This window comes from Pecten maximus, chromosome 13 (genome assembly GCF_902652985.1).
Source record: "Pecten maximus chromosome 13, xPecMax1.1, whole genome shotgun sequence".
Classification (NCBI taxonomy): domain Eukaryota; kingdom Metazoa; phylum Mollusca; class Bivalvia; order Pectinida; family Pectinidae; genus Pecten; species Pecten maximus.
In genome coordinates this window covers 30,684,984-30,698,323 of record NC_047027.1, presented here as the reverse complement: position 1 = coordinate 30,698,323, position 13,340 = coordinate 30,684,984, and the positions used below count along the sequence as shown (strand labels likewise).

The following is a 13,340-nucleotide window of genomic DNA, read 5'->3' as shown; positions in this document are numbered from 1 at the left end:
ATAAAATAGCTTCTGGTACTATAACACGTAGAATTAAAACTGTATTAGACAAAATTATAGATAACGATCAAACAGGGTTTTTAGCGGGGCGTTTTATTGGAGAAAATACAAGGTTAGTGTATGACTTGATGCAATACTCTGAAGAAAATAATATTTCGGGGATGCTTTTGATGATTGATTTTGAGAAGGCTTTCGACTCAGTTTCTTGGGGTTTTGTTGAGAAGGTTTTTCATTTTTTTGGTTTTGGAGCAGGTATAATAAAATGGATTAAGGTATTTCACACTAATGTCAGTGCAACAATTAATCAAGGGGGGAATTTTTCATCCTTCTTCGAGGTACAAAGAGGCTGCCGACAGGGGGACCCGGTCGCACCGTACATTTTTATCATGTGTGCTGAAATTTTAGCTCTGAAATTAAGAAATAACAAGAACATAAAAGGTATTGAAATAGACAAATGTCCCATCCTACTCTCACAGTATGCCGACGATTCTTCGTTGGCTTTAGACGGCACTGAGAAATCACTTAAAGAATCTATCTCTGTATTAAATTCTTTTGCACGCATGTCTGGCTTGAAAATGAATATTTCTAAAACACAGGTAATTTGGATTGGAAATAAGAAATTTTCTGAGGACACTTATCTCCCAGAGCTAAACTTACAGTGGGGTAGACAGAGATTTACACTTTTAGGTATTGAGTTTCACGTTAATTTGCATGAGATGCCGAAAATGAATTTTGATAAAAAATTGACAAAATTGAAAACTTTATTACAAATTTGGAAAAGGAGATCCTTAACACCTATTGGACGAATACATATTATTAAATCACTTCTGATATCACAACTTAACCATCTATTTATCTCTCTACCTAATCCAGATGAATCCTTTCTTATGAAACTCAACACCATTCTATTTGAATTTTTGTGGAATAGCAAAACAGACAAAATCAAAAGAGAAGTAGTTGTTCAAAATTTTTTAAGTGGTGGCCTGAAAATGATTAATTTGAAAGCATATGTAGATTCTTTAAAATTATGTTGGATACGAAGACTTTATCAGACCACAGCCAAATGGCAGGTCATTCTTAAAAGCTTTATAAACATAGATGTGCTAGCCAATTGTGGTGAAGATTATGTACAGATTTGTCAGAAAAAAATGAAAAATAAGTTCTGGATTGATGTTTTTAAAGCTTGGAATAGGCTAATATTTATGAATGAAAAATATACTTTTAGAGAAGATTCCATTCTGAAATCACCCATTTGGTTTAACAGGAATATAACTATTGGAAGGAAGTCAGTGTTTACTAAATCTCTTTTTGAGAAAAATGTTCTTACAGTTAATGACTTAATAAAAGATCATAGTTTGGGGGATTTCTACACTTTTCATGAGTTTCTTCAGACATACAATATTACCCCAGGTACTACAAATTTCCTTCATTACCATAGTATCTTATCAGCAGTAAAACAATTTTTATCCTCAGTTGAAATTCCTAAATCAAAGCTTCAATATCCTTTGGTACCTTTGAACATAGAAGTATTTTTGAGGAAAAGAAAAGGATCCAGAGATTTCTATAACATTTTAATACAAAATAATATTATACCTACTGGGAAAGTTAAGTGGAATAAAGAGTTTGAACTGAATGATGCAACTTGGGCTCAAATATACAAAACTCCTTTCGTTGTCACTAAAAATACCAAACTACAATGGATCCAGTATAGGATTAACCACCACATTTTAACAACAAACTCTTTCCTTTTCAAGGCACATCTTGCCATTACTCCTCGCTGTATTTTATGCAACGCAGAAACGGAAACAATAATACATGCTTTGTGGGAATGCCAAGAAGTACAAACCTTACTTGTTGGTTTCACAATCTTACTTGATGCTTTACTCATTCCATTTGCTTTTAATAAACAATCCTTTATTTTTGGATTGTTATCTCCAAACTCTATTTCCTACAAAGCTGACAACGAAATACTTCTTCTTATCAAACAATATATATACAGTATGAGATGCCTCCACAAGTCCCTCAATATCAATAGTCTTATCAGCACTATAAAAGATTACTATAACTTGCAAAAATATATTGCCTACAGTCAGGGTGAAAGGGTACGGGAAAAATTCGAGAAAGAGTGGAAAAAATGGGAAAAAATATCCAATCTCTAGTTTTTCTTGTATCAGTGTTTATTGTAATATTATGAAATGATTGTCACAGTTTCTGCCGATATAATATTTTTCATATACATTAACTTAGAAGTTTTATCCTGTATCATCCCAACAATCTCTCTCTCTCTCTCTCTCTCTCTCTCTCTCTCTCTTTGATAGGATGTGTAATGATTATATGTGTAATTTGTTTTGTTCATGTGTTTGTCCTTGTGTGTGAGGATATGTTTTTGTATCTGTGTGTGTGTTTGTTGTGAAGTGAGTCTGCTATATGTGTGCAAGAATGGGTGTGAATGTGTAGTAGAAGACGCATGTTCATGAGAAGGATGATGATGATGCATATGATGATAATGATGCATGATGATAATATATGATGCATGATGATAATATATACTGATAAGGATGATGTGATGATGATGATGCATGACATTGCATGATGATGATTAAGATTATGATGACAGTGTGTGTTTGACTATAATGATGATATATGATGATTATGATGCATGAAGATGATGATAGTGATGCATGATGATGTTGATATATAATGATAATGATGCGCGATGATGATGATAAATGATGATGATGATATATACATGCAATGATAATGATGATGCGTGATAATGATTAAGATTATGATGACATGTGTGTTCGACTATAATGATGATGATGCTTGATGATGATGATAATGATAATATATGATGATAATGATAATATATGATGATAATGATGCATGATGATGATAGTGATGCATGATGATGATAGTGATGCATGAGGATGATATATGATGTATGATGATGATAATGTATGATGCATGATGATGATATATATTGCAAATGATGATGCATGATGATGATGATGATATATGTTGTATGGTGTAGATGATGATGATGATATATGTTGCATGGTGATGATGAAGATGATGATGATATATGGTGATGCATGATGATGATATATGATGATGATATATGGTGATGCGTTATAATGATGATGCGTGATGATGATGATGATGATGATGATGATGTGTACGATGATGCGTGATGCATGACGATGTATATAATGCATGATGATGTGTGATGATGACATATGCTGATGATGATGTATATGATGCATGATGATGAAATATGATGCATGATGATGATATGATGATCATCATCATCATCACAACATGTATGTGTAAGAGTGTGTGTATGTGTTGTTGTTTTTTTTTTTTTTTTTTTTTCTTCTTTGTCTTGTTTTTATTTCTGTCATCCATGTCTATTGTTTTAATATGTGAAAATGTTCTAAAAATAAAAGAATTATAAAAAAAATAAATGTATTATATGTATGTAAAATTATATAGGGAAAGGGCTTAATATAAGCTTGATAACTTGTGCCCAATTCCCATGTATATATTAAGATACAATAAAATATGTTTAAATCAAATCAAACTGGTAATACTGACCAAGGTCTTTATGTCTCGTTCATTTGATCTTTACGACCTCTGATATATTTGTTGCTATTGGTGTTTTGTCTGGAGTGTTTTCATATTGATGTAGCCATTGAATTATAATACTGAGTGAAGGGTGGGTGTAGGAGTCAAGTTTAAATGAAGAATATACAATCGACGGTTACTGAAGCGGTTGATATGGGTTTAAGCACCCAAATGTCCCCTGATAGGCAGTCATGGTGTTTTTGACGCCTATTTCGCCATGTTGGAATTCCTTATCCTATAGGATAATTTCTGTAAGGTATGTCTTGTACTGTTTAAGCTTTGGGTATGGTATCGGTAGTTCTGATCGACGTATTTGTTGGGATGTTGTTTGTTAAAATATCTGTTTAACCTTCATCGTTGGTTTTTCTGACAATCTAGTACAATTATTTTGAAATTTAGTCATATTACAGCCGAGGTAGAAACAAACTTCCCAGATTCCGTGTAATTTATGTCACAAATAATGTAACGTGATAACTAACTGTCAATCATCCTACGTCTGAACCTAAAGCATATCTGCCATATCACAGCCTGCTCAGGGCATAAAGAAAACCGAATATGGCGTTCTCCAAATATCCCCGCACTGCACATACTTCTTTAAAACGACGACACAATTAGAAACAAACAAAAACAAACAAAAAACAAAAAAAAAACAACAACAATTAATCATTTGAGCTAGTCATTATCAGAAGGTGGTCAATTTGTGACGATGTTGTCCGTTTTCCGTCCATCCGTAAACGGTCTGTGTTATCACTATTCCTCGAGAATTACTGGGAGGATATTTCTCAAATTTCACGTGTATGCTTCCCTTGATGTGCAGTTGTGCCGATACAATTTTGAAACTTACGAGGAAAAAAACAAAGTGGCCGATATGAGACATGTGTATGACACAGTTCCAACGACAACATGTGTATTGGGGGCACTAGTTCCTATAGTGTTTGTTATATTAACCTGCCAACATGACCTCGGTACGTTATGTGCAATATTTAAAAAGTTTACACTTCTAAATTTTATTGTTTAATCAATACAAAAAATAAACCGTTATGAAGTATTGTAATATTGAAAGAGTATCTAATTGCGTATAAGCGGATTACAGAACCATGTAAACTTGATATTCTAAAAAAATATAGATTCTATCAATATTAAGTGAACCATGGGATCGTGTTATGGGATGCTTCAACTTATATGGATACAGGTTGTGTTAATTAATAAAACACCTGCTTCAACAGTGGGGGTTTAAAGACCGCGATGTCAACATGACACCGAGGACAGTATAATTTATTAATTTCACCAAAATCAGTTATCAGGATCTTTTCGTCGGATTTCTCTGTATGATAAAACTTTGAGATAGCAAAGTGAATAAAGAAAGGAGGACATACAGATGGATATTATCTACGCTGTAACAAGTAAGTAATGGACAGGATGTAGAATTTAGAATTCCTTGGTGTTTAGTTACAGTGTATAACAGACAAGATTTAGAATTTAGAATTCCTTGGTGTTTAGTTACAGTGTAAAACGGACAGGATGTAGAATTTACAATTCCTTGGTGTTTAGTTACAGTGTATAACAGACAAGATTTAGAATTTATAATTCCTTGGTGTTTAGTTACAGTGTAAAACGGACAGGATGTAGAATTTACAATTCCTTGGTGTTTAGTTACAGTGTATAACAGACAAGATTTAGAATTTATAATTCCTTGGTGTTTAGTTACAGTGTATAACGAACAAGATTTAGAATTTAGAATTCCTTGGTGTTTGGTTAAAGTGTATAACGGAGGGGATTTAGAATTTAGAATTCCTTGGTGTTTAGTTAAAGTGTATAACGAACAAGATTTAGAATTTAGAATTCCTTGGTGTTTAGTTACTCTGTAGAACGGAGTGGATTTAGAATTTTAAAATCCTTGGTGTTTAGTTACAGTGTATAACGGAGGGGATTTAGAATTTAGAATTCCTTGGTGTTTAGTTACAGTGTATAACGAACAAGATTTAGAATTTAGAATTCCTTGGTGTTTAGTTACAGTGTATAACGGACAGGATGTAGAATTTAGAATTCCTTGGTATTTAGTTACAGTGTATAACGGAGGGGATTTAGAATTTAGAATTCCTTGGTGTTTAGTTACAGTGTATAACGGACAGGATGTAGAATTTAGAATTCCTTGGTATTTAGTTACAGTGTATAATGAACAAGATTTAGAATTTAGAATTCCTTGGTGTTTAGTTACAGTGCATAACGGACAAGATTTAGAATTTAGAATTCCTTGGTGTTTAGTTACAGTGTATAACGGAGGGGATTTAGAATTTAGAATACCTTGGTGTTTAGTTACAGTGTATAACGAACAAGATTTAGAATTTACAATTCCTTGGTGTTTAGTTACAGTGTATAACGGATAGGATGTAGAATTTAGAATTCCTTGGTGTTTAGTTACAGTGTATAACGGAGGGGATTTAGAATTTAGAATACCTTGGTGTTTAGTTACAGTGTATAACGAACAAGATTTAGAATTTACAATTCCTTGGTGTTTAGTTACAGTGTATAACGGATAGGATGTAGAATTTAGAATTCCTTGGTGTTTAGTTACAGTGTATAAAGCCCCTGTCACACTTGACCGGATTGGTGTACCGGACATCAACGGATAGAAATTGTTTTTATCCGGTGGTATACGGTGGCAAAGTTGTCAGTCCGGTAGAAAAATCCAAACTGACGACGTACTTGCACCGAATATGGAACGGATAAAACGTACCAATAACGAACATGTAACGTACGGCTACCGTACTACCAACCGGGTGTCTCCGAATGAGTAACGAACAACAAACGAACATGAACCGGTGAATCAGGACGTGTACAGGATGCATTCCGGACAAACCGAACACCTAACGGACATTAACGCGCGCGTGCAGAAAAAAACAAGATATATGCATTTCTCCGCCGATCAGTTGTCAAAAAGTTACAGTGCTGACTGCCTCACCAAAATGCCTCGCGGTAGAAAAATAAAAAAAAAAACGTTCCTGCAAAAGCGCAAGAAAAAAAAACTTTAGAAACTTTAGTCTGACATTCCATGCTGACAACTGTCTGTGAATCTAATTTGGAAGCTTTCAAGAACCTTTTTATATGCCTGCGATAATTAATCAGTTTCTGTCGGTAGTCAGTTCCTCCCCCTGTAGGTATCCTGTAGGTATTCTGTATTCATCCGTTCTGTGCGTGTTATCCGTTTTCAATCCGTTTGTCTATTCGTCGTGTCCGGTGTTAATCCTGCATGCATCCTGTGTTTGTCCGTTATGTGTCCGTTATGTGTTCGTTATGTGTCCGCTGAAGGTCCGGTTTATGCGTGGCGTATGCGTTCAAGTTCCATCAACGGACTGGGTAACGCATGCCCCCCGTACACCTACCGCATATAAACGAACAATGACAGGATATATACAGGACAAAACGGACATGCACAGGACAGCCAACGAATAATCTTATCCGTTACTGTCCGTTTCAAGTTTTGTGCATGCACAAAACTTTCTAACGGATACCACCGGACGCACCGTACATCACCTGACATGAAACGAATGAACCGAACATAAAACGGACATAAAACGGATATTGACGAACATCACCGGATATCCAAAAATGTTATCCGTTTCACGTCCGGTGGCCCAACCCGGTAAAGTGTGACAGGGGCATAACGGACAGGATGTAGAATTTAGAATTCCTTGGTGTTTAGTTACAGTGTATAACGGAGGGGATTTAGAATTTAGAATTCCTTGGTGTTTAGTTACAGTGTATAACGGACAGGATGTAGAATTTACAATTCCTTGGTGTTTAGTTACAGTGTAAAACGGAGGTGATTTAGAATTTAGAATTCCTTGGTGTTTAGTTACAGTGTAAAACGGACAGGATGTAGAATTTACAATTCCTTGGTGTTTAGTTACAGTGTAAAACGGAGGTGATTTAGAATTTAGAATTCCTTGGTGTTTAGTTACAGTGTATAATGAACAAGATTTAGAATTTAGAATTCCTTGGTGTTTAGTTACAGTGCATAACGGACAAGATTTAGAATTTAGAATTCCTTGGTGTTTAGTTACAGTGTATAACGGACAAGATTTAGAATTTAGAATTCCTTGATGTTTAGTTACATTGTATAACGGACAACACCTATATCTAGGACACCATTCCCCGATGTTTAGTTATATGACAATAATGGAAGAGAATTATTTACGGACGAGATTTAGAAGGACGTACATCTAGAACACCATTCCTCGATGTTTAGTTATATGACAATAATGGAAGAGAATTATTTACGGACGAGATTTAGAAGGACGTACATCTAGGACACCATTCCCCGATGTTTAGTTATATGACAATAAAGGAAGAGAATTAGAAAGATGTATATCTAAGACATCATTCCCTGATATCTGGTTACAGGTAAATAGATAAATTTGAAGGATTCCCTGATATTAACATACAGGCAGAAAACGGACGAGATTTGGAAGGACGTATATCTCTGACACAATCCTCCGATATTTAGTTACAGGTAAAAAACGGACGAGATAAAAAAGAAATATCTCTAGAACACAAATTCCTGATGTTAAATCATAGGTAGGAAACAGACGATATTGAGAAGGACATATATCTCGGACACAATTCTCTGATATTTAGCTACAGGTAAAACACGGACGAGATTTGAAAAGAATTTAGGGCAAAATTCAACAATATCTTGTTACATGTAAAAAAATGAGCCAGTCTTTTTGATAATTCTCATAAAACTCTACAATTAATAATACTCATGTATCTTCTACCACATATAATATTTCAATCGTTTCTAAAATAAATCTTAATTACATACATCTTGCCATATACATTTCCTATAAACAGTTTGCAATTAAAGGGTCATTCCTTTGTTCTGACATCAGAAAGTTTCTATTGATAAAAGATATGCCCGAGTGAGGATTATATGAGTTTTATGCCTACCGGTAAAGGAAATAATGCCGAAATGTACAGAAAAATGAATGACGTTTCGTACACAAATGACGTCTGCCTTTGTGGTAATTAGTAATACTTCGGGTCGAAATGAAAAGTTTTATGATTTCATACCTGAAGCACTTTGGTTTCCCTTGAGTGTAAAACTGTTGTATCAAGGTAAATATTATAGCTTTATAGCTTTTACTACTTTGTAAAAATACATATTTCTCATATAAGTTTCATTTTGGTGACATATACTTTATTCAAACGAAGGAATGTCCCTTTGATAAACCAATCATCGTGTAGAATAAAAACGCTCTATACACTATGCAATGCACAATGTTAATATAATTTCTGCAACTCTCGAAATTCATAAAGATTTTACAATGTACAATATTTATAAACTATTAAATCATTTAAGCACTGATGTCATTTTTTTTTAGTTTCATCGGGGTATGAAACAAATTTTGTTTGCAAACTGTATGAATCCGCGTAGTTTCATCGGGGTATGAAACAAATTTTGTTTACAAACAGTTTGCAAACAAAATTTGTTTCATACCCCGATGAAACTAAAAAATAATTAACATCAACGCTTATAATTAATTTTTGAAAATGATTTTCTAATTTAAAACATGTTTTTTGTACAATTTTACTGGTTTTAAATGGGATTCTTTTTCTCAAATCAATACGCAACGTCAATTGTCGTATTGTGACGTCACATTTTTCGCGCCATTCTCGGAATTTCTTTCATAGAAGAATGAAAATAATTTTTCGACCAACCACATTTGAGTATTCACCATGAAAACAAAGAAAAAATAATTACAATGATATGATTAGACTTTTAAATTGGATACTTATACATATTCCCAAATACAACTGACATCATCGTCTCACCCAAACACCAGCTTCATTTGTGTTTAAAGTTCTATTCTGTGAGTCTCACGTAATTATTGTTTTCTCCATTTACCAACACTTTAATAAATATTGATTACAGTTCTCGGTCTATTGGCGTGTGTGGACGGGAATAAGATTTCCTGGGTCGAGATGACCATCCACCGGAACACCATGCACACAGCTGACTTTGATGCTACCACAACCCCGACAATAGTCGGATGTTTAGCGCTGTGTACCTCTACACACGGCTGTTTTTATGTCACGTACGCGTCAGACTCGTCCACCTGTACACGTCATAGCCGGTTAAGCCAAAGACAACTTGTGAAAAACACCAGAGTATGGAAAAGTATGATTTGCACATATATATATATATATATATATATATATGCACTATGTTTAACCTTGCTCCATGCTACTTACTGCAAGGTCATATATTCCCAGCTTATGTTTGTCAGGAATATGAAAACAGCAGCCTTGATATGTTAATGATGTTACCGATTTTAAAGTCTATCAAGGTAGCAATGCTTGATATAATTCTTTATCGTGTTTCATCCTAGAAAAAAAACTGTTTCCTACAAATATAGCGATTTTTTAAATTAAATATTCTTATTCATGATCATGTGATCTTTTTACAAGAAGAGATATATATGTATATGCTAAAAAATGTGCAAAAAAGCCACAAAAATACGAACATCTTTCAATACAAGGTGAAAGGTAGATGCATTATAGCCAAAATTGTATTAGGCTGCATTATACAGATGTGTCGTCCATCTAGGACTCGTCAGTGATGTTAAGGACATAGGGAGTTCATACTTTAGAGGAAACTGAAATATATCAAAAGAAACGTCAAAATCTGGTTAGGAGATGCAACAGCCAAACAATTCAATAATAATCGAACCGAAGATTCTAATAGAACGTTCAGTAATTGTGTTTACGAATTCAAACGTGGTACACAAGTTATGAGTTCTCCGGTAGTGTATACAATCTACCATCAAAAGGATTTTGCAAAAGACACACAAGAAAAAACTTCTATTCAATAGAACTAAAAATACATCCACTGACAGGCTGTTATAGCGGACGGTTAACCCATTAATACTGGCAAGCTGCATCATACAGCAGTTTAGTCCTTTTAAAGCTCGTCAGATGCGCGGTACATAAAATGCGACTGAAGTAGGTCGAAAGAAATGTCAAAATCCAGATGGGACGGAAAAAATACAATTACCTCATTATTTGATATATTTCTTAAAATCATCTTTAAGTGAAGATTCTACATAACATACAGGTACATTAAACCTAGTAACAAGGACCACTCCTTGTCTGGAAATAAAGTTCCTTGGCACTGTAAACAGATGGCTACAAAACTAAGAACCACGCATTATCAAAACAGATTATATAAAACGGATGCACTGTATAGTGTTATGTTCCATTTGTATCTTGATGTTATGGGTCTGAAGCCGAGACAACACGAGATTAATCATAAACTATATATCACTGTTCATGTATAGATATCGTTGTAAACAAACTTAATGCTACGCATTGTTTGAAGATTCTTTACAATATAGACCTAAAATAAGATTGTCTGAGTCATGCTTAAGACTAAGTTCGGATAATACAAAGTACATTTGTATATGAGAAAAATAGCTTATATCATTTTTTAAGCTACAATCTAAAAATATAATTTTATGCACTTCAGAGGACGTCCTTTGTGGTGGATCGTCCTTTACGTATAACAACGCAATTGGCTCGTGCATATTTTTCTCAGAAAATCCACTTCCCTGGAAAGACGCACAAGACGACTGTGACTCACGAGGCGGTCGACTTCTTGTTGCAAACACCGATGCCAAGTTCGCTGGAGTACAACTTGACTTCTTCGGTAAGACTTCGGGCATCTCTAAAGCTATCAATATGACGTAGTTTTGTTACACCCAACTAAATGTTTCTTTGTGTGACTGTAGTCCATGGTAACTAATATAACTGTTATTCCTGGTGCCTATATTCCTCGTGACTGTAGTCCATGGTAACTAACTGTTATCCCTGGTCTCTGTATTGCTCGTGACCGTCGTCTTTGGTAACTAACTGATATCCCTGGTCACTGTATTCCTCGTGACCGTAGCCCTGACTACTGTAACATTTGGTTACGGTGGCACTGTTTATTGTAATGTCTGGTTTTCGAAGCCCTGGTTTCCGTAATACCTGGTTACGGTAGCACTTGTTACTGTAATCCTTTGTTGTAATTATCTATGTTACTGTAATCTTTTGTTGTAATTATCCTTGTTACTGTAATCCTTTGTTTTAATTATCCTTGTTGCTGTAATCCTTTGTTGTAATTATCCTTGTTACTGTAATCTTTGTTTCTGTAATCCTTTGTTGTAATTATCCTTGTTACTGTAATCCTTGTTTCTGTAATCCTTTGTTTTAATTATCCTTGTTACTGTAATCCTTGTTTCTGTAATCCTTTGTTTTAATTATCCTTGTTGCTGTAATCCTTTGTTGTAATTATCCTTGTTACTGTAATCCTTTGTTGTAATTATCCTTGTTACTGTAATCCTTGTTACTGTAATCCTTGTTTCTGTAATCCTTTGTTTTAATTATCCTTGTTGCTGTAATCCTTTGTTGTAATTATCCTTGTTACTGTAATCCTTGTTTCTGCAATCCTTTGTTGTAATTATCCTTGTTTCTGTAATCCCTGAGTGTGGTAGCCCAGATGATTTCGCCCAAAATACCAGGTTATGAAATCTCAGGTTTCTGTACTTCCTGAATATTGTAGCACTGGTTTTTGTAATACCTGAATATTCAAACCATGGTAACGGTACTTCCAGATTACTTTAGCCCTACAGTCAAATGTTTTCGCCATTGCAAGTTCTGTATCAAAAAGTGATTCCTTAATATTATCATTAGTTATGATCATTATAATCAATGACCCCCCCCCCCCCCCCCTCTCTCTCTTCTCGTGATGTCTTTAACCTCCATTATAGTTAATGATTATGATGATGTCATTTGGTCTATTTTGCCGAATATGTTTACCTGTGTCTTCACGGATCAAATCTTTGCGACCATGACAATGACCCGTGAATCGAAAATAGCATCCATCCCCTCGAAAGAAGCGTGAAACAAGGTATTCAGATAATCCGTACTTACTGTAATGTGGATTATCGTTATGTTTTAGTAAGCATTATTTTCTCCTTTTGCAGATAAAGACTATTTCTGGGTTGGTGGCATTATACAGATTTCTGATAACAAACTGGTTTGGTTAACAGGGGAACTGGTTGACTTGGACAACTTTCAACCCGGACAACCAAGCGGAGGCAATGTTTGCCTGGCGTTCTGGAAATATAAGGGTTTACTCAAACTGGATGATGGTTTTCCGAGTGAAGATCATCCCTACCTCTGTGAATTACTATAAAGCCTAGCGATTTGATAATCTCGTTCCATCGACCATATTGTAATTTACCACATGCCCACATAGAAGATTTTATTATTACTATTGATTTGTATATTGTAAATGTACATTATATCTATCATCCTATATTGATACTCTCACTTGAATATTCTAAATGTAGGTTTCAAATGCCACCTTATCTATAATCTCTCATGCCACTTCATATTGGTGTAATACTTTTCTCCTTTATTCCGATCTTTCGTCCACAATACTAATAAATGGGCGAGATACTTATTTGTTTGTTACCGGATGCCATAGCAATCCTTTACTACCGTGTATAAAATATCATCATATATATCTGTGACAAATCTCAACTCATTTACTCAGCTGTTATTCTTTACTTTAATTTTCAAATCTCAACGCCAGAACTTTGTGGTTATAGGGAACAACCAACCAATTGAAAAAAACAAACTTTTGAAATCTACCCCGTAAATAGAAA

The 13,340-nt window shown here is 34.6% G+C and overlaps 2 protein-coding genes across 2 annotated transcripts; both read left to right on the top strand.

The window, feature by feature from the left end:
• Nucleotides 1–543: 543 nt before the first annotated feature.
• LOC117341369 lies at nucleotides 544–2,548 on the top strand. Its single transcript, XM_033903224.1, has 2 exons — nucleotides 544–917; nucleotides 958–2,548. Exon 2 carries the CDS (start codon nucleotides 990–992, stop codon nucleotides 2,157–2,159), a length of 1,170 nt encoding a protein of 389 aa, XP_033759115.1. The 5' UTR covers nucleotides 544–917; nucleotides 958–989; the 3' UTR covers nucleotides 2,160–2,548.
• Nucleotides 2,549–5,005: 2,457 nt separating this feature from the next.
• LOC117340657 (collectin-12-like) lies at nucleotides 5,006–12,865 on the top strand. Its single transcript, XM_033902420.1, has 3 exons — nucleotides 5,006–5,030; nucleotides 11,156–11,335; nucleotides 12,654–12,865. Exons 1-3 carry the CDS (start codon nucleotides 5,006–5,008, stop codon nucleotides 12,863–12,865), a joined length of 417 nt encoding a protein of 138 aa, XP_033758311.1.
• Nucleotides 12,866–13,340: the final 475 nt, after the last annotated feature.

Coding starts and splice junctions, on each gene's coding strand:
- LOC117341369 (XM_033903224.1), top strand. CDS start 990: ATGATTAATTTGAAAGCATATGTAGATTCTTTAAAATTATGTTGGATA.
- LOC117340657 (XM_033902420.1), top strand. CDS start 5,006: ATGGATATTATCTACGCTGTAACAA. Junction 5,031..11,155: donor TATTATCTACGCTGTAACAA/GTAAGTAATGGA, acceptor TATGCACTTCAG/AGGACGTCCTTTGTGGTGGA. Junction 11,336..12,653: donor AGTACAACTTGACTTCTTCG/GTAAGACTTCGG, acceptor CTCCTTTTGCAG/ATAAAGACTATTTCTGGGTT.